Here is a 20,829-nt window from a genome sequence, read left to right on the forward strand (position 1 = left end):
AAAAAAAAAAAAGAAATGAAAAGAATAAAAAACTAAAAACACCAAAGCTGTTCAAACATGGAGTCTGAACTATAAGAAGGAGGCTGGTAAAGATTACATTGTATTCATCCACACACTACATTATCCCAGGATAAAACAAAATCCAAAAATGTAGTTGACAATATTAGATTCCCAAATGGAAAATTTCTTTTCTCATCATCACAAACCATGCTCCCACAAGCACACCAAACGATACACATATAAGTGAGAAATTTTCCACTGGGAGCAGAGAAAATCCTTAGAAAAATAATTTAGTTGCACAGAATATGTTTAACTTCAAACAGCATCCCAGCCATAGGCATTTCCAAAATATGAAAGACAAAGAAATTTCAGGTTTTTTAGCTACCTCTTTTGATGAGGTATACATAATTTGGAAAATGCCAATATTAACTGATATTGATTGGTTAATACCAATATACTCTTTGAGAGTAGAATTTATCCTGGAATAAAAATAGTCTAGTACGGACATTTGACTAAAGCAACTTTTAATCCTCTTCTTAAATCGAAGAGTAAGAGACCAAAAAGGTTAATAATAATTACTAAAAGGACATATATAAATTGGTCACTAATTTCATCCAAGTCACCAGATGTTTGCTGATGACATCAGTAGTTATCACATGGATTAAAATTTTATAGGCTAGGGGTAATATTCATCCATGCCTTTGCTTTTTTTTCCTTCCAAAAAAAGATGTCAATATTTTTTTCTTTTAGCCAGTTCAACTTCACTGTTTGCACACTACTGAAACAAGACCTCTTCAATATCCACCGGTTTGCTGAAGATGTTAAAGCGTTTATCTGTAGCCAGCCTCTTGGTTACATCCCTGAGAAACAACCGCAACTCTCTTAAGGTATTTTCCTCCTGGTCCTCCATTCGATTTTTTTCTGATTCTGATAACTGACGAGGTGGAGAAGGTAGTGCAAGAGGAAGCACTTCCATAGCGCAAAGAGCTAGAGAAAACAGAAAAAGATGTTAAGACTCCAACATGATGGGCCAGGACCTCAATTACATTTTTGGCATTCTCTCAAATTCTTTAAAGACAACAATTACAAATACAGTCATGTGTTGCTTAACAACAGGGATACATTCTAAGAAATGTGCAGTTAGGCAATTCTGTCATTGTGTAAACATTATAAGAGTATACCTGCACAAACCTAGATGGTATAGCCTACGACGTATCTAGGCTATATGGTAAAGTCTATTGCTCCTAGGCTACAAAGCTGTATAACATGTGACTGTACTCGATACTGCAGGCAATTGTAGCACAGTGGTATTTGTGTATCTAAACATAGAAAAGGTATAGTAAAAATATGGTATTATAATTTTATGAGGCTGCCATTGTATATGCAGTCCATTGTTGACCAAAACATCATTACACAGCACATGACTATATGTGTAAAACATGCAAATCCAGCAAGTAAAAGTTTGCATAGAAACAAAAAGGGAATAGCTTCATTTTATAAAATAACTCACAAGACCCCTCTAAAAAACAAAATAATTTGATTTGGAAAATTTACATATAACTTATGAGAAATACTTCAAATCAACACAAATATCTCCAACAAAAGTACTATATTCTGATTTTCTTAAGTCAACCTTGTTTAAAAATGCTTCTCAAAATGGTATTGCTTTATATGCATAAAAAGTATAATGGGCAAGTAATAATTATTTGCTCCTTCCTGTTCCCAATAGAATTATGATTTTAGGCAGGTCTCCTGCTGTCATATTCTGAGTACAACAGAATAGGGATAGTGAATGGCATCTGCTGGAAGGGAGCAAAAAAAAATAGGAACTAAAAAAATTCCACAGTTATGAAGGAGATGGAAAACCAGTCCTAAGTGTTATATGTAAAATCCATGGTACTCACTATCTACCTTAAGAAAAAACAAAAATCTTCTTAAAAGGTAAAGTATTAACTTTCCTAATGATAACATTCTCTACGTTTAAAAGATTTCCCTGATATCACACTAAAGCTCAGAAGTAAAATTCTAAATATTTTTCACTGATTTCTAAATAGTCCCTAAGATGAAAAGTGAAAGTCAATAGAAACAACTGAAAAAGAATTATATCAATCATAAACATAGAAAATTCAGATCTATGAGATTAAAATATATCTAGAAGCATGAAAGATTGAAATAAATCATTTTCATAACAAAATATTTGAAATATTTAGATTAACAGGAAGCAACAAAATAAACATAAATAAGGTACAGTTTACATATATTTCCCAAGGTTTTGGGAGGGAAAAAAACCATATATAGCAATTTGATAGGTGTTCTTTTTTTTTTTTTTTTAAATACGAAGTCTTGTTCTATTGCCCAGGCTGAAGTGCAGTGGAACAGTCTCGGCTCACTGCAACCTCGGCCTCCCAAGCTCAAGCAATTCTCTTGCCTCAGCCTCCCAAGCAGCTGGGATTACAGGCACCCATCACCACACCTGGCTAATTTTTGTATTTTTATTAGAGACGGGGTTTCAACATGTTGGCCAGGCTGGTCTCACACTCCTGACCTCAGGTGATCCACCCACCTCAGCCTCACAAAGTGCTAGGATTACAGTGGTGAACCACCACGATGGCCAATAGGTGTTCATTTTTAAAACACCAAGAAAATTTGGAAAGGAGCCACTAAAGAGCAATAAAATCATTAAATGTTAGCTAATATAACCAATAAAAAAACAAAGTAAAAAGAATATGGAAAAAATAAGGACTTGACAATGATGAGGTATGTATTGAGTATCCTACAAAAAGCACTCTAAGAAACATAAAAGACAGAACAAGGTTAAAGAGGCTTAAAAATTTTTACCAAATAGGATTGCTACTTCCTAGAAGAGGCTGAAAGATTAAGCAAGTAGATCTTATCCTTCACACATCTTTAAGATTAGGAAAAGAAAAATCTCTTTTGAATGACTTAGAATGCAGCCCTTACTTATGTCAAGGAACTGAAATCTGACAATTTTTGAGGTAACTCTTAAAGCTCAACTCTTGAGTCTAAACTTCTTGAGTCCAAACCCAAGAAAAATCTAACACTTAAAACAAAGCCAGGATAGATTTTCAAATGACTAGCATAAAATGTTAAATGTAATGGGTCTAAATTAATAAATAAACTAGAAATGGCAAATATTCTAACCAGCTCTTAGCCCATCAAATCTACCACAGCCCAAAAAGTAATGAGCACAATACCTGGCATTCACAACCTGCCAGTTCAAGTCCTGGGTACTTACTGTGACTAAAACAGAGAACTGAAGACTTTTCTATGACTTTTTGAGCCCCATAATGTGAAATCTACTAGAGGATGTGGTTGACGTCATAAGAAGTCCTGTTTAGTGAAACTTTACCAAGGCTATACTTTCCAATCTCAAGTTAGGTGAACACAATGGACACTTCCACATGTCCATCTGAAGATAAACAGAACCTGACAAACTGTCCTCACTTCCATGAAGGAAGGGCCAAAAAAACCTGACTCCAAGAAAGGGCATTTCTTAACTCCATCCCCCTCATTTTCCTAAAGGCTTTACAAACTTTACCAGCATGTTTCCTTCGTGGTGGAGCCATTGATGCCTGATTGAGAATCAATTCTTGAAAAAATTTTCTTCTGTCTTCTTCAATAGGCCTTTGAATATACAAGACCTCTTCATACTGTATTCTAAAGATACATTTAACCTACACATATATACACACACACAAAGACATTAAATATATAGAGAATTAAAAGCTTACATATTATACCAAATTGCAATGTCTTCATCTTCCATTATCATGTTCAATATTCACAGAACATTCATGTAGGGTTACAGTTAACCTAGTCCTAGGCTATGCTGTTGAAGGGTTCAACCACACGGGCTAAAAAGAAGTGGAAGAATGTCCAGTTGCCCAAGTCATTAATGAATGATACTATATATCTAGTAAGAGTCATTAGATAATAGCAAAAAGGATAGCTGGTTCTAACAGATGGCAACAATCTCAAACAGCTTTTACATAAGAGCTGAGAAGTAATTACTTACAACCTACAATAGAGAGCTGGAAGAATGTTAACACTGCCATCTCTTTCTTTCTTTCTTTCTTTCTTTCTTTGCCCAGGCTGGAGTTCAATGGTGTGATCTTGGCTCACCACAACCTCCACCTCCCGAGTAGCTGGGTTCAAGTGATTCTCCTGCCTCAGCCTCCCGAGTAGCTGGGGTTACAGGCATGTGCCACACACCTGGCTAATTTTGTATTTTTAGTAGAGATGGGGTTTCTCCATGTTGGCCAGGCTGGTTTTGAACTCCTGACCTCATGATCCACCCGCCTCAGGCTCCCAAAGTGCTGGGATTACAGGCGTGAGCCACCGTGCCTGGTCAATGCTGCCATCTCTTATCCTTGTATTTCTTTGTATTTCCTATCCACTGACTTCCCTTCCTGTGTTCTTTCCCTACAAAACCTACTTCACTGTAATCTCTAGAATCCTGGTTCCACTGCAAATAAACTATACCTCTGCTCTAGTTTATGCTCCATAACACACTCTAAAAAAAAAATTAAGCCTATTATTCTCATATCCTTCATTTCCATCTTGGTGATTATCCGCCTCTTCTGTTTACATACTCTATGAAGACTTTGACCCCAGGTGTCCACCTTCCAAGAAATGCTGTTTAAATCCTCTTTACCTCATCCAAATTTCTCTACTATGGCATTAAATATGGTATTTAATTTTTATGTTTTTCTGAATGTCTACCTTCTACCTTCTAGACATCAAACTCCCTGAGAAAAGAGACCACTTCTTATTCATCTGTTTTCCTATACCTATCCCAGTGATGGGTATTTAGCAATGCCTAATAAGCACGTACTGAAAGTTAAGCTTGTGATTTTGTTACCCAGCCCATGTCAAATTGGAAACTGCAAATAAAAAAAAAAAGGTCACTAGTATGCAAAGATGACACCATGACACTGAAAATATGGATTAGTGGTTAGCTTAGAATCCAACATAAGTGGGATAGATTATACTTCTCTAAGTTCACTCCTAACCTTATTTTCTGACAGTCCTAGCCTCAAATCTCATGCTATACCGAAGACAAGCCTTTCATAATTCCCAGAACAAATCATTGCTCTCTTTCACATTGGTTCACACTGGTTGTGATACATACTATTCACTTGTTCCTAACCCCTTCTTTAATGAAACACTCTAGCTGATGCCCTCTGTGTGATGCCTTCCCTAACCTTCACTTAGGCACACCTTCCAATATTTCTCATTAAACTTTTTTTTTGAAAAAACAGTTCAATAATATTCAGTAAATTTTACAGTTGTGCAGCCATCACAATCAAGTTTTAGAACTTGTCACCCAGGCTGCAGTGTAGTGGCACGATCTTGGCTCACTGCAGCCTTCACCTCCCTGGTTCAAGAGATTCTTCTGCCTCAGCCTTCTGAGTAACTGGGACTAAAGGGAAGTGCCACCACACCAGGCTAATTTTTTGTATTTTTTTTTTTTTTTTTTAGTAGAGACGGGGTTTCATTGTGTTAGCCAGGATGGTTTTGATCTCCTGACCTCATGATCTGCCTGCCTCAGCCTCCCAAAGTGCTGGGATTACAGGCGTGAGCCACCACACCTGGCCTGTTTTCATATCTTTTGTGTAGATAACTAGGAATGGAATTGCTGAGTCATACCATAAATTTATGTTTAACTTTGTAAAGTGGCTGCACCATTTTACAATCCCACCAGCAGTATATAAGGACTCCAGTTTATACATCTTTGCCAATACTTGGTATTGTGTCTTTTTTATTAATAGTTATTAGGTTGGTGAAGAAGCATGTCTTTGATGGCTTTTAATGGCAAAACATGCAATTACTCTTGCATCAACCTATGTTGTAGTGGGTTGCAGTGGTATTTCATTCCTGAATGACTAATAATGAGCATCTTTTCACCTGCTTATCATTCAATTACATATACTCTAAGGAACCTCATATAAAAGGAATTATATAAAATTTGTCCTATGACTGGCTAATTTCGCTTAGCATAATGTCATCAAGGTTCATGCACGTTGCAACATGCATCAAAATTTCCTTCTTTTTAAGGCTAAACAATGTTCCATTGTATATACTACATTTTATTTATCCTTTCAACTGTCAATGGACACTGAGGATGTTTCTACTTTTCGGTTACTGTGAATGATGCTGTTGTGAACATGGATGTACAAATACCTGTTCAAGTCTCTGCTTTCAATTCTTTTGGGTGTGTACCCAGAATTTGATTTGCTGGATCATATGACAATTATATATTTAAGATAATATCATACTGTTTTCCACAGTGGCCATACAATTTTACATTCTCACCAGCAATGCAAAAAGGTTCTCATTTTCCCATATCCTCATCGACATTTGTTAATTTCTGTTATTTTTAATAACAGCCATCTAACGTGAATGAAGTGGTATCCGATTGTGATTCTGACTGACACTTCCTTAATGATTAGTGATTTTCAGCATCTTTTCATATGCTCATTGTCCATTTGTATATCTTCTTTAAAGAAATGTCTTTTCAAGTCCTTTGCTTATTTTTGAACGTTTGTTTTGTTGTTATTCTGTTGTAGGAGTTTGTCAGCTATATGATTAGCAAATATTTTCTCCTAACCTGTGAGTTGCCTTTCATTCCACTGATACTGATCAATTGTGATTTTACCTTTGATTTGAACTCAAAGCTAGATTTCAGACTTGAAAAATACACATATTAGTAATAGCATTCAAGTTAACATGCTATTAATAAAAGAGCTGCAAGGTCAAATCTCATTAAATGATTAGGATGAGAAGGATATAATTGATGGTGATATAACCATTATTTTCTTAGAAAGGTGAGTATCTCTTTTCCAAAATGCTTGAGACCAGATATGTTTCAGATTTCAAACTTTTTCAGATTTTAAAATATGTGCATATATATATAATGAGATTATCTTGGGGATGGGACCCAAGTCTAAAGAAAATTCATTTATGTTTCATGAAAACCTTATATACATAACCTGAAGGTAATTTTATACAATGCTTTTAATAATTTTGTGCATGAAACAAAGTTTTGACTGCAACCCATCACGTGAGGTCAGGTGCCAAATTTTCCACTTGTGGCTTCATGTCAGCACTCAAAGAAGTTTCAGGTTTTGGATTTCTGGATTAGAGATGCTGAATCTGTGTATGTATGTGTGATATGTATATATGTATGTATGTATGTATGTGTGTGTGTGTGTGTGTCGGGTTCTGTTCTAAGCATAAATTACCTCAATCTTTATAACATCACTGAGGAATAGTATAGTGGTATTCCTCAGTGGCGTTATAAAGATTGAGATAATTTATGCTTAGAACAGAACCTGACACACATACATATATGTATATATACACACACACACACACACACACACATACATACATATATATACACATACATACACATAGTGGTATTATAGTATAGTGATATTCCTCAGTGGTGTTATAAAGATTGAGATAATTACCACTATAATACCACTATACTAAAAAAGAAATTAAAACTTAAAACAATAACTTGCCTACATCATACAGCTAATAATCAATTACAGCCAGGATATAAACCCTGACAGTATTGATTTCATAATAATTAAAAGATGTCCAATTCACAGGGTGACCTATTTTAGAACAATATAATAAGGAAAGATAAATATTTAATCAGTTCTTACCTCTTCAGGCAGTTCACTGTACATAGTTTCAGAGGTAGACAATAAAAATATAGGTGAAAATGATGGTATATCTTGTAGCAGTGTCAGAAAAGTTGCTCTCACAGTTTCACTGACAGCTTCCCACCAATCCCCAATGTGAGGCATGTAAACAATGCTAGGTACTGTTCTTCGAGCTTCACGAAAAATCTAATTAAGGAAATAAAAACCAACATTAAACAACTCAAATTGATTAAAGTTTACCCAGTTATCTCCAAATATATGAAATATGTCAGGCGTATTACAGTCATTAGTTTCAGCCTCAAAATTTTAGTTCAAGATATGATGCACAAGCCTTATACAACTTCAATCTACCCCTGCCCCACCAAAAAAAATGTTTTGCCCTTTAATTATTCCTAATAGGTATATATCAACAGTGGAAGGTATCACATTGCTCTACTTATCTAGCATGTAAAGATAATAAAGCAAAACACTACTATAAAATATGCTGCAAAGAGATAAACATGCACCTATGTCACTCATGTAATATTAGTGAGCTTTACACAAAGAACATAGCTTATATTTTTGAGTGCCTTGACTAAAACGATACAGCATATAAATTAAATAATCATTTTAACCAAGATATACCACTCTAGAGCTCAAAATTAATGAACTACCTGTTGAACCAGTAATTCACCTCCTTCCATTATCTTATAAAATAGTCACAAAATACTCTGACTTATCTAAAGAGCAAATTAGCAAAGAGCTCTGAGACACTCCACTGTTAGAAAATACAAAATGAAGTTTTCCTCAGGTGTTAAAAAGAGTCCTAACCATAGTTTCAATCACGCCCTGCCAACACACATCAATAGGGACCAAGTTGGCTACTAGTAAGCTGCCAAGCTGAATTAATGTCCCTTACATATTAAGTCAACGCTTTAATAGCCCATCAACAAATCCTGACATGTTAACAGGACATCTCTCATTTTCTTTAACAAGTTTAGTTATAAAAATCTGACTTTCTTCCATTTTGAGAATTTTGCTCCTAAAATAGTCTACTTATTTTCCCTTATTTTTAACACATTTCAATTAGCCTATATAATATACAACACATAGAAATAAGAATTTAGCCAGGTGCAATGGCTTGCGACTAATCTCAGCACTTTGGGAGCCCAAGACAGGCAGATCACTTGAGGTCAGGAGTTCAAGACCAGCCTGTCCAACGTGGTGAAATTCCATCTCTACTAAAAAAAAATTAGCCAGGTGTGGTGGTGTATGCCTGTAGTCCTGAGTGCTGAGGTAAGAGAATTCTCTTGAACCTGGGAGGCAGAGATTGTGGTAAGTTGAGATCACACCACTGCACTCCAGCCTGGGAAACAGTAGAGACTCCATCTCAAAAAAAAAAAAAAAGAATTTAATATTTAAAATGATTGCAATTATCTGAAACTACTCTAAGAATCAAAAGTTATTATTTTTCTTTAATGAATAAGCTTACCACTTCCATATATTTTTAATAGCATATTTATACAGCTTTAAATCTTCTGTGTAAAATAAATTGTACTGCCAATTCAGTAATAAACCAGATGAAAGAGGCTCTCAAATGAAAATTGGAAAAAATGTATATGTTACGATCACTCACATCAAAAGTAATATTTGCTCCTTCCCTTTCTTAATATTTGCATATCCACCAATCCAGAACAGTTGTACAGTACAACTCCTTCAGGACTCTCAAATTTTGACCTTTTCTGCAAACACGTACCCTCCTATCCTGGATCTTGGAAATCCAAGGATTTTTTTTTCCAAAGTTCTTGTAGAAAATTCGTAAGAGAAAAACAAGCATAAATATTGGCAAAAGGAAGGAACCATGCAGAGGCACAAAGGCAACTGAGGCATTTATTTAAAAAAAAAAATTACATGCCACCCAAATCAGGCATGGTTATGTGGAAAACAGTGACAAGCTCCTTTTGTTACTTTCCAGTTCCCCGCTCTGTGCTGGTAAAACGAGAGAGAGTCAGGAAGGAAAGAAAGGTGATCATATGAAAAAGACTAACCAGCTATAGGCTACTAAGGAACCTCACAAAACCAATCACTTAATTCGGCCATGCAAGTTACCACATATATGCCCAGGGTATGAGAGAGATAGGAAAACATGCCTTTAAAAAATGAAACTTTTCCTTTCATTCTAGTACTTCTATGTTAGATTTTCCAGGAACATGTGTTGAGAACTATTAACAAGTATCAAAGAGGATGATTACAGCAACAAAAGGTTAGGTGAGAATAATGTGACAGAGTTAGAAGTTAACTACAGGTGTCTTAACTGTATTTGCAAGGGTGAACTACATACAATCATCACCAGCTCTAAGAATTGAGGTTTGTTTTTTTCTATTTCTTTTTTCCTCCAATTGTCTCAAAACTAACAAATTGAACATATCATATTGAGCCTATTAAAAAATTTAGAAATTCCACATTTTCAAAAAATTTATTTCTTATTTTCTTCTCATCTTCTCAAAATTAACAAATTGAATGTGACATCCTACTGACCCAATACAAAAATTTGGAAACTTTTTACTTCCAAAGTCTTTAGGAAAATGTCCTTCTTGAAAAAAAAAAAAAAAATTAAACTATATTTGAAAATCTATAGGGGAATAAAATCAGGCAAGTCTAAGATGAACATGAAAAAATAAAAAGACTTTGCCTTTCTGATCTATGAGTGCATAATTACATGAATTGAGAATTAACCTAACTACATGAAATACCAATATGTATGAAATATTTTTGTAATTTTTCTCCGCAGCCTTTAGTTAAAAGCCATCCTTAATTTCTACAAAAACTAAAAAGCACTACTAAAACAAGCTTTCTTTTTAATTTCTTATTCTATGTTATCTTAGAATATTAAAATAAACTTTTATATTTTCTTTAAATTTATAACCAATCTGTTCTAATTCCCATTTTGTAATAAAAATTCAAAAAGAACAGAGTTTAACATTTAAAAGTTCTTAGAGTATGAGCAACAGGGAAAAAAAGTTTAATCCTATTATGATTTTTTTCTATAAAATAAAAACAGCTCTTCAGCAGTTTGCTGGTAACTTTTAAAGTATGGAGTAAAATACACTCTGTGAAATCAAATACCAGATAATTCAGAGTAGAAAAATATAGCCTAATTTCAATGAAGCGGCAACTGGCTTGGGAACAAGTGATGCCATTTGAGAACTAGAAAAATACTCACCTATAGGGTGTCTTGGATTGGTGGATGTGCAAGGTGTAGTAGAAAACAGAAAAACTGTTATAGAAAAAAAAAAGACAGTAGGCCAAATTACTGAACCAACCGTTTCAAAACACCTTTGACATGACCAGCACTCTTGCACAGTAAAATGAACAAATGCCAACATATGTGAACTGTTCATTTTGATTCTTTATTACAACATTATACTCCATTTCCTTCTGATCTCCTTCTTGCCATGGACATCATAAGGACCTTATATAACTAATTTTTTTAAACTTTCTTTATTTTAAAAAAAATCACAAACTACTTCCTCTAAATATTAAAAACATTTAAGGCAAAAATCAGGCCATTGAAGTTAGAAGTATCCATAGAAGGAAGCACTCATGATATAAACTGCACTTACAAGAGTTCTAATCATCTCAAAAGCTAAACTTTGAAGTCAGCATTTTAGCCATCAAATTAAAATGTTCCGTCCATGAAAATTCACTGTATTTTTACATTAAGAATTTATAGTCCTACGACAAGCCATTTTCTTTAGAAAGTGAAAACTAGAAAACTTTTAAACACAAATGTGAATAAAGCAGAAAGCTCAAAGCCAGTATCACTTTACTTGCCTAAAGGGGGCAATATAGGAAAGAGGGAAACAACTTTATGTCATCAAGAAACTTCCGGAACTCGTCTCAGTCACTTAATAGTATTATAAATATATTAAAATTATAAAGCACGGTAAAAAAAAAATCTTGGGAGCTAAAACATCCTCAGTGTTTTTTATAAAAATTAAAATAAGTTTAATTCTTTGTGCCATGCTATCAGAAACTATTAAAATAAATAATATTTGTGCATTGCTGGTGGCTTTACACCATTTCTATCCCTTTATTTACATTCCATTTACCTAAGATTTACTGAGAATCTCTTGTGAAAAGAAGGCACTGTCTGAATTCTAAAGATTTGGGATTCAATAAGTAAGGTACAAATTTCTTTACATGCACACAAAATCAGCCTGTTATAAAACACATCTGTACTAGTTTCTGAACTATGGCAGTAACACAAATTAGCATTTTATGAAAATTAAATCACTTAAATTCCTTTTTTAATATTTTCATTCCCTAAAGACTTCAAGAATTTCAGTAAGTGTGATACACTCCAGGTCAGGATAATTTAACTTGTCTACAACCAAAAAAAAAAAGAAGTATTCCTATGGAAAAACTCAGATACCCAAGTGAGCAAACACAAAAGCATTCAAAGTATACACAGACTGCTATAGAGAAACCCAGAAACCTAAAAGCACAAACACAAGGGCATCCAAAGTATACACACAAGAAAGTACATTAATACCTTCATGCCGATCAAAAAGAGCATCCCCTGGGAAATTCTAGGTAATAATTTCTTTCCGGGGAAAGAAATGCATTTAAATTTTCACCAAGAAAAGACCTTATTCACCTTTAGAAATTATTCCCAACACCACACAGTACCTAAACTCCAAAGCTTTTCAAAGACCATATATAAATGTATTAATTGAATCAAACCTCTCTAATAATTAAAAATATAAAATATAGCATACTTAGTCCCTTTTTTCTAAATCAACAACAGAAATATACAAGAGGCAAAAATTATATTTGAGTATGTCAGAAAAGGAGAATCATAGTTTTGTTTTGTTTTTTAAGAGTGTTAATACCAAAGATCTTTTACTACCCATAATTAACATTTCCTGTCTTGTTGTAGGACTCAATAATTACTTGTGAACTTAAGGGGGCAACTATAAATCTTTCAGGCTATGCCAAGAGTTCTCATTCTCCTTCCAAAGCCTTTAGAAGACTGTGAAATGCTCAATATCATATGTGTGTACACACACACCCCCATGCAAATTTGTTTCAGTAATAAACGTTGGACTAACGTCTAGGGACCAGTTAAAGTATGATAGCTCAAAGTGAGAGCTATTGAAGACCTAGAATAGTAATACCTGAGACGCATTTTACAAAGTACAGATTCCTGAGACTCATCCTAAATTGAATGAATCACAAATCTACAGGTGTAGAGCCAGAAAATCAGAAACATTTATAAGTACACCCAGGTGATTCTTATGCACACTAAATTTTAAGAAACAATAAGAAAACATTGCTTTTTAATACAGTAGACACTAACTCTGCCAGTTTTCACTCCAACTGGTAATATTAATCAATAGCTGAGTCCGTCAGAAGGAGAAAAGAAAGCTCTGTCATGAATATTCTTGTCCATGTATATTTTAAAGGACAGAAGCATGATCCCCACAGTATAAGTAATATCAAGTAGGGGTCTTCCACCTTACTACACACATAAATACAGCCCTTTAAAGGTGATTTAAGACTTCTTCCCTTTAAGATTGCCTTTCATGTTCATGTTACACTATTAAATACCCAACTTAATTTATATTAAGTATTTTAGAGCCTGGGGAAAAGAGAAAACATGCGAGAATAACTTATCATAGACTAAACCCTTATATTATACACCAATTTAGAGAGATAACTCTGAGTACAGGAGGACCAGCTTCCAAGAAAGGTGAAGCAAAAAGGAAGAAAAGAAAAGGAATATAGAACAGAAGAAAAGAGAATCTTTAAAAATATTTCCAGTGTTTCACCACCTGACTCATGTACTCTCTTCCCTAGGGCTTTTGTACCCACTTATAACCTGGTTTGCCAACCTCTACCAATTATTTAAAAATTCCTGTTACATAACAGCCTATTTTTGCAGAATTTGTTAAAAAAAAAAAGACAGTGTTATATTTATGAACACAAAATAATTTTAAATATGCACTTAAGATACATATAATCACAGATTAACCAAGGCATCTGGTCTCTGGCCAGTGTTCAGAGTCTGGGTATCTGCTATCATGACTGTACATCATGACTCAGCTGGGGTCAATCTAGAGTAAGCTCGACTTCTAACACAGAAGCTCTTAGGTATAAACTGAGAAGATGAGATGCCTTAATGTACTAGAGAAAGTGAAATACAACCAAAATAACATTAAGTTTTTGTTGTTTTTCACTACCAAGTGATATCTCTCTCCTCTGCACCAAAACAAAAAGTAGTAAAAGCCAAGAAGTATACAGAATGACATCATGAAAGAAAACAGGAAAAAAAAAAAAAAAAAACCCTATAACATCAATATATAGTTCACTACAATGCTTCCTAAATGTTTCCTTACCTTTACTTAAATAACATTAAACTATTAGATTGCTAATGTTTGTAAATATATATACATATTAGCCATAGGAACTATAAACAAAAATTTAAAAACCTTTCTCACTTTCAAAATATTTCTCTTTCAAAGTGATTTTTTTAATCTTTAGTTTGCTTGATATAGTCAAATAAAAACTTCCAAAAAGAGAATTTTTCAAATAGTATAACATAAACTAAAAAGGCAAAGTTCACACATTACCCAATCCTCCAGATTCCTTCTCCCCAAGCCAAAGCAACCGTGATTAACAGTTTTTTAGGATACTTGCTTTTTCCACCAATGTCGCCTTCATTTTTCCGTATCAGCCCATGTAAATCTACCTCATTTGTGTTAGTGGCTAGATAGGGCTCCTTTTTATGTCAAGATACACCGTAACTAATTTTAGCTGGCCCCACATGAAGGGATATTCAGTTTGTTTGCCTTTATGTTTTGTGTGGCAACTACACATGAGGCAGTGATAGACATCCCTGTTCATTTAGCATTGAATACTTGTAGCTAACGTAGCTTTAGAAAAAAATCCTAAACATAGAATTCCTGGGTCAAAAGGTAAATGTACTTGAAATTGCATTTTCTTTTCCCACACTACACCACTGTAGTACTTGAAATTTTAAAAGATGGTGCCAAATTACATTCCAAAATCATTAAATAAATTTACATTTCCACTAAGTCAATATGAGCATTCCACATCTCCAACATGGCATTATCAAACTTTTTTTTAAACAAGTCTGATACTTTATTTTCACTTAAGTGAGTCTTAGAATCTTTTCACATTTTTATTGGTTGCTTTTTCTTTTCCCCCATAAATGGCATGTTTCTATTTTGCCAGTCTTTATGTTAGATTGCTATTCTTTCTTCTTACTGATTTTAAGATATCTTTCCATATTTAGGAAATTTGTTCTCAACATACCTGCTATAAATACACTTTTTCCCAGGCTATGTCTATTAATTTAATCTAAAGAATGCTTTTTGCCAGATGTAATTTAAAATTTTATAAAATCAAATTTCTTCATATCTTTTAATTTTATATAATCAAATTCCTTCATATCTTTCTAGCTTTTGTGCATTGCTTTTAGAAATTACTTTCACACCTAAGATAATAAATACACTGACCCTGTGAATTCTTCTAGTACTTTTATAGTACTTATTTTAGGCTATAGAAAAAGGTAGGAAACCCTTGTTTTATTTTGTTTTGCTTTTTCCCCTATTGGAGGATCTTACCAGTTTTCCAAGACCATTTGGTAAATAATCCATTTCTTCTATCTACTGATATGAAGTGTCATCGTCATTATGGTCATCACCATCAAAGTCTACAAATCTAAGCATGAATTGTCTCTTCTGTTCTATTACTTCGTCTATTCTTGCACAGGCACACATTCTTTATTACTGTAACTCTATTACACCCTTAAAATTTTGGTAGGGCCCCCTAGTGACACTTTTCCTCTAGAATTCTCCTTGCTACTCTCTTATTTATTTTCTAGAAGAAACACAGAACTCTCTTTTTTTAACTTCTCCCCCTAAGTTTTGAGGAGATTATAATTCGAAGTGTACTTAATTTATACATTAATTTAAGAAAAAACCTTACAGGCTTTTAATTTTAAGTCTTACCATTCATTAGCTGTAAGCAGTAGCAGTGGCAGCAATGGTAGTAGTAATAAACATGATTATAACTAACTTTTGTTGAGGACTATGTGTCAAGCCTGTTTGATAACCTCATGGTGTCATCTCCATTTCACAGATAAGAGTATTAAGGCTCAGGGTGTTAAGCAACTTGCCCAAGGTCACAACCACAACTGAGATTTTAATCTGCATAATTTAACTTTAGTTTACACTCTGAATTTAAGAAGTTTAGTACAGTAATTACAAACAAGGTGTGCTTCTTCCTCCAAAGCTACAAGTATTAACACAACATTATCATTAGTACAAAGTCACCACAAGTATTCTAGCCAGGCATGGCTCTCTACAGAGATGGCACTGTGAAATATTCATGGATATATACCCATCCCAAATCCCCAGACTTTCTTGTTCCTATAGTGGTTCACCCCAATGCAGAGATCTGCAGCAATAATCAGATCATGGGAGCTGAGAGTAAGAGGTGATGAGAATACTGACATGTAATTGATATCTAAAGCAGAGAAACCATTTAAGCTTGCCATTTATTAATATATAGATAGTAGTGCATACACACACATGCACACACTAGAAGTACATTCACATAAGAAGTTGAATGCTCAATAGATTTTTAACTGCCCAATCAAATATATTTGAAATTTATCTATGTAGAACATCCCAACCCTCCTCCCTCAAAAGAGTTGATCAGAAGAATGAAGATAACAAACAAAATTATTAGCTTTTGGTTTACAAAATAAGCTCCTCAGATCTCAAGGCAGAGATTTTACTTTGAGACAACCGAATTTTGAAGTCTGCTTAGTTTGAGACCCAAGTGCCAAATCCCTAAAGATATATTTACTTTAGGGATATGGAAAGAATACATGAGACTAGACCAGCTCTGGCTTCCTTAATACAGATGGCTTCTTCCCTCCGAGAAGATTGATGGTACCATAAAAGGTAGAGAACATTCCTGGTGGGGGGCTTCTCTGGCCTTTGGTTGGGAAACAAATAAGGTATGTCTTTCATATATTCAACTGTCTCCCCCAGAAACTTTTACTTTTCTTCTCATAGTCCCTTCAAATTGTTTCTGCTAATTCCTAGGTAAACTTAGTTGCTATTTTAATTGGGACCTCTTCTTCCATTATATTTCTAACATTGTAGCATTTATAAGAGAAAGCTATCGTTTTAAAACATTAACTTTGAAAGTAACCACCTTACGAAATTCCTTTATTGTCTTTCATCATTTTTTAGTTGATACTGTAAGTCTTCCATATAATTAATCATATCATAGGCAAATACAAATTTAATGTATTCTTTCCAATACTTATATTTCTCAATGTCTAACTGAATTAATTTTGCATGCTTTAGTAATGCTATATTATTGGTTTGCTGTGCTACTAGATTTCATTTGTAATAGTTTCTTTACGGTCATTGCTTACATGAGATTAGTCTACAGTTTATATTTTGTATTTTCCTGAAAGATGTGATATTGTTGGTTTTGCCAATTTCATAGCTTTCCTCCTATTCCTATGCTTTGGAACAGTTTGACTAGCATCAAAATAATCTTATCCTTTAAAATTAAAATAATTCATTTGTGAAATCAGCTATGTTTAGTGGTTTTAAGATACTTGCTGAATTTCTTCTTCCACGGTGATTGTTTGGATTCTCTCTTCTCTGGGGCCAATTTTGTTGATTTATATTTTTCTAGTAAATCATTTGGATTTATTTTAAATGCTACTGAGTAATTCTCTTACTTGCATACAACCTGCAGTAATCTTGTCTCTTTAAAAAGGAAAAATATGAGCAAACATATAAATCAACATTATTGGAAAACACCCAGGATAGGTTAAATGAGTCAAACTGGGAGCAAAATACGGGTAGATAGCATTTAATTCAGGGATTTTGGAAAGAAACCTTTAAATAGGGCTTTAAAAGTGATGAAGTGCTTGTAGGGTGTGTATATCCAGAGAATTGTGAGTAAAAGAGAATCTAAATCAATCCTACCATGAATTGTTTAAAAACTGCATATTTCTTGCTACAATGTAAGAAATGGCTTTCAATTAGATAATTATAGTATATGTCTTAAGTGTCTGGAAAATGTAACTGGGAAAAAAAAAAATTGTGTGAAATGTTTTAAGTGTTACTACTCCAGTTATCTAACTCTAAAAGTAGGATAAGTATCTAAGTACAAAGCGGCGTTCCTCTAATTTATTTATTTGAAACATTATTATTCAAACATTTAATGACCACTTACTATCAGCTGGATACCTTGTCAGAGTTACAAAAACGGCTTAGACATGGTCCCTTGGCTCAAAAAATGTACTGCCCTCATCCCTAGTTTCAATATCACGTAATACTCCATGGTTATATATAACGCAACCTCAACAAATATAAACAAGCCCTCTAGAACTTTGCTTCACAAACCAGTAAATACAGAATAGTTGAAAACTAAATATCAAACATAAAACTATCAATACAAATATTTATAATTTTTGAACTGCTCTCACTACTCTGATATTTAATATTCATTTAACATGAATATTAAATCCTGATATCTCGAATTGGATATCATTTTCCTTTCTATAATGCTCTAAGAAAAGACAGAAGTCTGAAACTGCTCTGAGACCACAGCTTTGAACAGAGGATCAGAAAAAGGCAAAATAAACACCCTTTCTACAATGCATAATGAAATAGGGTATTAACAATAAGCTCACTTAAAAAAACTGTATGCATCAAAAGGATCCTTCACACTATTAGAATGCTAATAACCAACAATAAGTTAATATTCATATCGTACTCTGAAAAAAAACTTATCTATAAACACTACACACTAGAAACACTATCAAAATATAAGCAACAAGAAAGTTGGAAGTGCTCTGATGTGGTACAAACCTACCTGTGCACATGACTCTTCAGGTGTTTTGGCACTAACTGAATAAAGTGCTGGGAGATCTAGTCTATGCACAGAGAATCTTTCTAGAGTGTGCAAAAGTGCTGGAGCAAGGTGAGAAGTTTGACCTGAGCCCCGTTCTCCAGATAGCAATAACCGTGGCCTGTAAGAGGTTGGCTGATGATATGGTGACCTGTAATACATGTAAAACATATTTCAAAATCATACATTCTGATATGAAATCTCAGCAAAATTTTTTATTTAAAACAATTTAACTCCAAATTAACAGAACTTTCCTATATTATTTTATTATTTTTCATTAATCATACTTTTAAAATGTTGATATCGCTGATCATATTAATAACCAAAATATAAAAGTATAAAATCCACTTTAAAATAAAATAACCTTGGTATTCCTGCTATCATACCATATCTATTAAATTGAAGATGCGTTAAACTCCAGTATCATTTAGTTATTAATTACCCAAGGTTAAAGAATCTTACTTTTTTGACAGATAGATAGATCTGAAGATTATTCCAAATGTATGATTCAATTAACAGGCAGAGCCTTTAGGAGGTGATTAAGTCATAAGGGGTCAGGTCAGCCCTCATGAATGGATGAGTTATATTATCAAGCCCTTTGATAATACAACTAGCTAGCTAGTCCCATCAATCCCTTCTGCCTTGTGAGGACGCTGTTGGTCCCCTCCAGAGGAAGGAGCATTCAAGGCATCATCTTAGAAGTAGAAACCAATCCCTCACCAGACACCAAATCTGCCAGAACCTTGATATTAGACTTCCGGCCTCCGTAACTGTGAGTAATAAATTTATGTTGTTTATGTTCTCACTCATAAGTGTGCGGTGAACAATAAGAACACATGGACACAGGGAGAGGAACATCACACACTGGGGCCTGTTAGGGGGCAGGTTGGGTGGGGGGATGGTAGGGGATAGCATTAGGAGAAATATCTAATATAGATAACAAGCTGATGGGTGCAGCAAACCACCTGGCACATGCATACCAATGTAACAAACCTGCACATTCTGCACATGTATCCCAGAACTTAAAGTATAATAAACAAATAAATAAATAAATTTATGTTGTTTATAAATTACTCCATTTAAGGTATTTTGTTATAGCAGCAGGAACAAACTAAAACAACCACAATTTTTAAAATAACAAATTTATATATATATACGCATATATATACACACATATATACATATATATATATACGTATATATATATATAAACTCCTTCCAAAAGATGACATCTAAAGCCCCATACCAAAGAAGGAAAATATATTAAATCAAACTTGACTTCTAATTTCAAGATTCTATAGCACCATTAAAATAACAAATGAGACAAAGTTTACTCTCACTGTGGGTAGTACTAGACATTCTAAGCCAATGCAGTAAGAATAAAGCAAATTTAAAATGCAATTAATAGAAATCAAAAAGGGAAAAATTTGATATGACTATGTAGTAGCAAATCCAAGAAATCAACCAAAAACGATCAGAATCTACCAGCAAAGTAACAAGACAGAAGAAATAGAAAAATCAATAGATTTCTTAAACATCATCAAAAACCAATGTGAAAAAGGAAAGGAAATCTTATTCACAACTGCAAAAAAAAAAGTTAAAAAGGTAAAACAAACATTATCAAATTATAGTCTTTGTAAGAAAAGAGTGAAACTGAGCCTGAACACAAAGACTAAATATATAAAGAGGTCAATTCTTCCTAACCCATTTAGTTTTTTTATACACGTAGGATTTTCAATTTGAAATTCCAAAAGAATTTTTGGGAGGAGGTGAGTTTCAACTTATTCACAACTTTAACTGAAAGAATAATCAAGAAAACATGCTACCAATTTTAATGCATTCAAACATGTTTAGTAGCAAGCAATTTATTGAGATTTCTTGTTCAGTTTTCTTAACAATTCTGTGAAACACATAGTTTCACTTTATTAAACAGATGAGAAACCAGGGCTCATAGAGGTTAGCTATAAAGTTGTATAACCTGATCTCGATCCAAGATGGCCGTTTAGGAACAGCTCAGGATTGCAGCTCCCAGTGAAAGCGCAGAGGGTGAGTGGACGCCGCATTTTTATTGCCCACAGACTAGGAAATTCCCAGGCGGAGGAACTCCACAGGTCACCAGCGTGGCTGTTTCGGCCAGCGCGGCCGGCCGGCGCCGCTTTGCCCTGCGTAGCTGCTTTGT

The 20,829-nt window shown here is 34.0% G+C and overlaps 1 protein-coding gene across 4 annotated transcripts in view; it reads right to left on the reverse strand.

The window, feature by feature from the left end:
• Positions 1–20,829, reverse strand: part of ATAD2B (ATPase family AAA domain containing 2B) — a 186,756-nt gene that overhangs the window by 37,226 nt on the left and 128,701 nt on the right. For 3 of the 4 annotated variants that reach the window (XM_017526643.2, XM_037737676.1, XM_017526657.2), the window contains exons 18-21: positions 18,615–18,801; positions 7,698–7,883; positions 3,560–3,695; positions 791–987 (exon numbers count right to left, since the gene is read on the reverse strand). In XM_017526643.2, the coding sequence (XP_017382132.1) occupies positions 791–987; positions 3,560–3,695; positions 7,698–7,883; positions 18,615–18,801 (706 nt within the window). The remainder of the gene's footprint in view (positions 1–790; positions 988–3,559; positions 3,696–7,697; positions 7,884–18,614; positions 18,802–20,829) is intronic. The other variant, XM_017526651.2, reaches the window with a different exon arrangement.

This window comes from Cebus imitator, unplaced genomic scaffold (genome assembly GCF_001604975.1).
Source record: "Cebus imitator isolate Cc_AM_T3 unplaced genomic scaffold, Cebus_imitator-1.0 Scaffold1, whole genome shotgun sequence".
NCBI classification, from domain to species: domain Eukaryota; kingdom Metazoa; phylum Chordata; class Mammalia; order Primates; family Cebidae; genus Cebus; species Cebus imitator.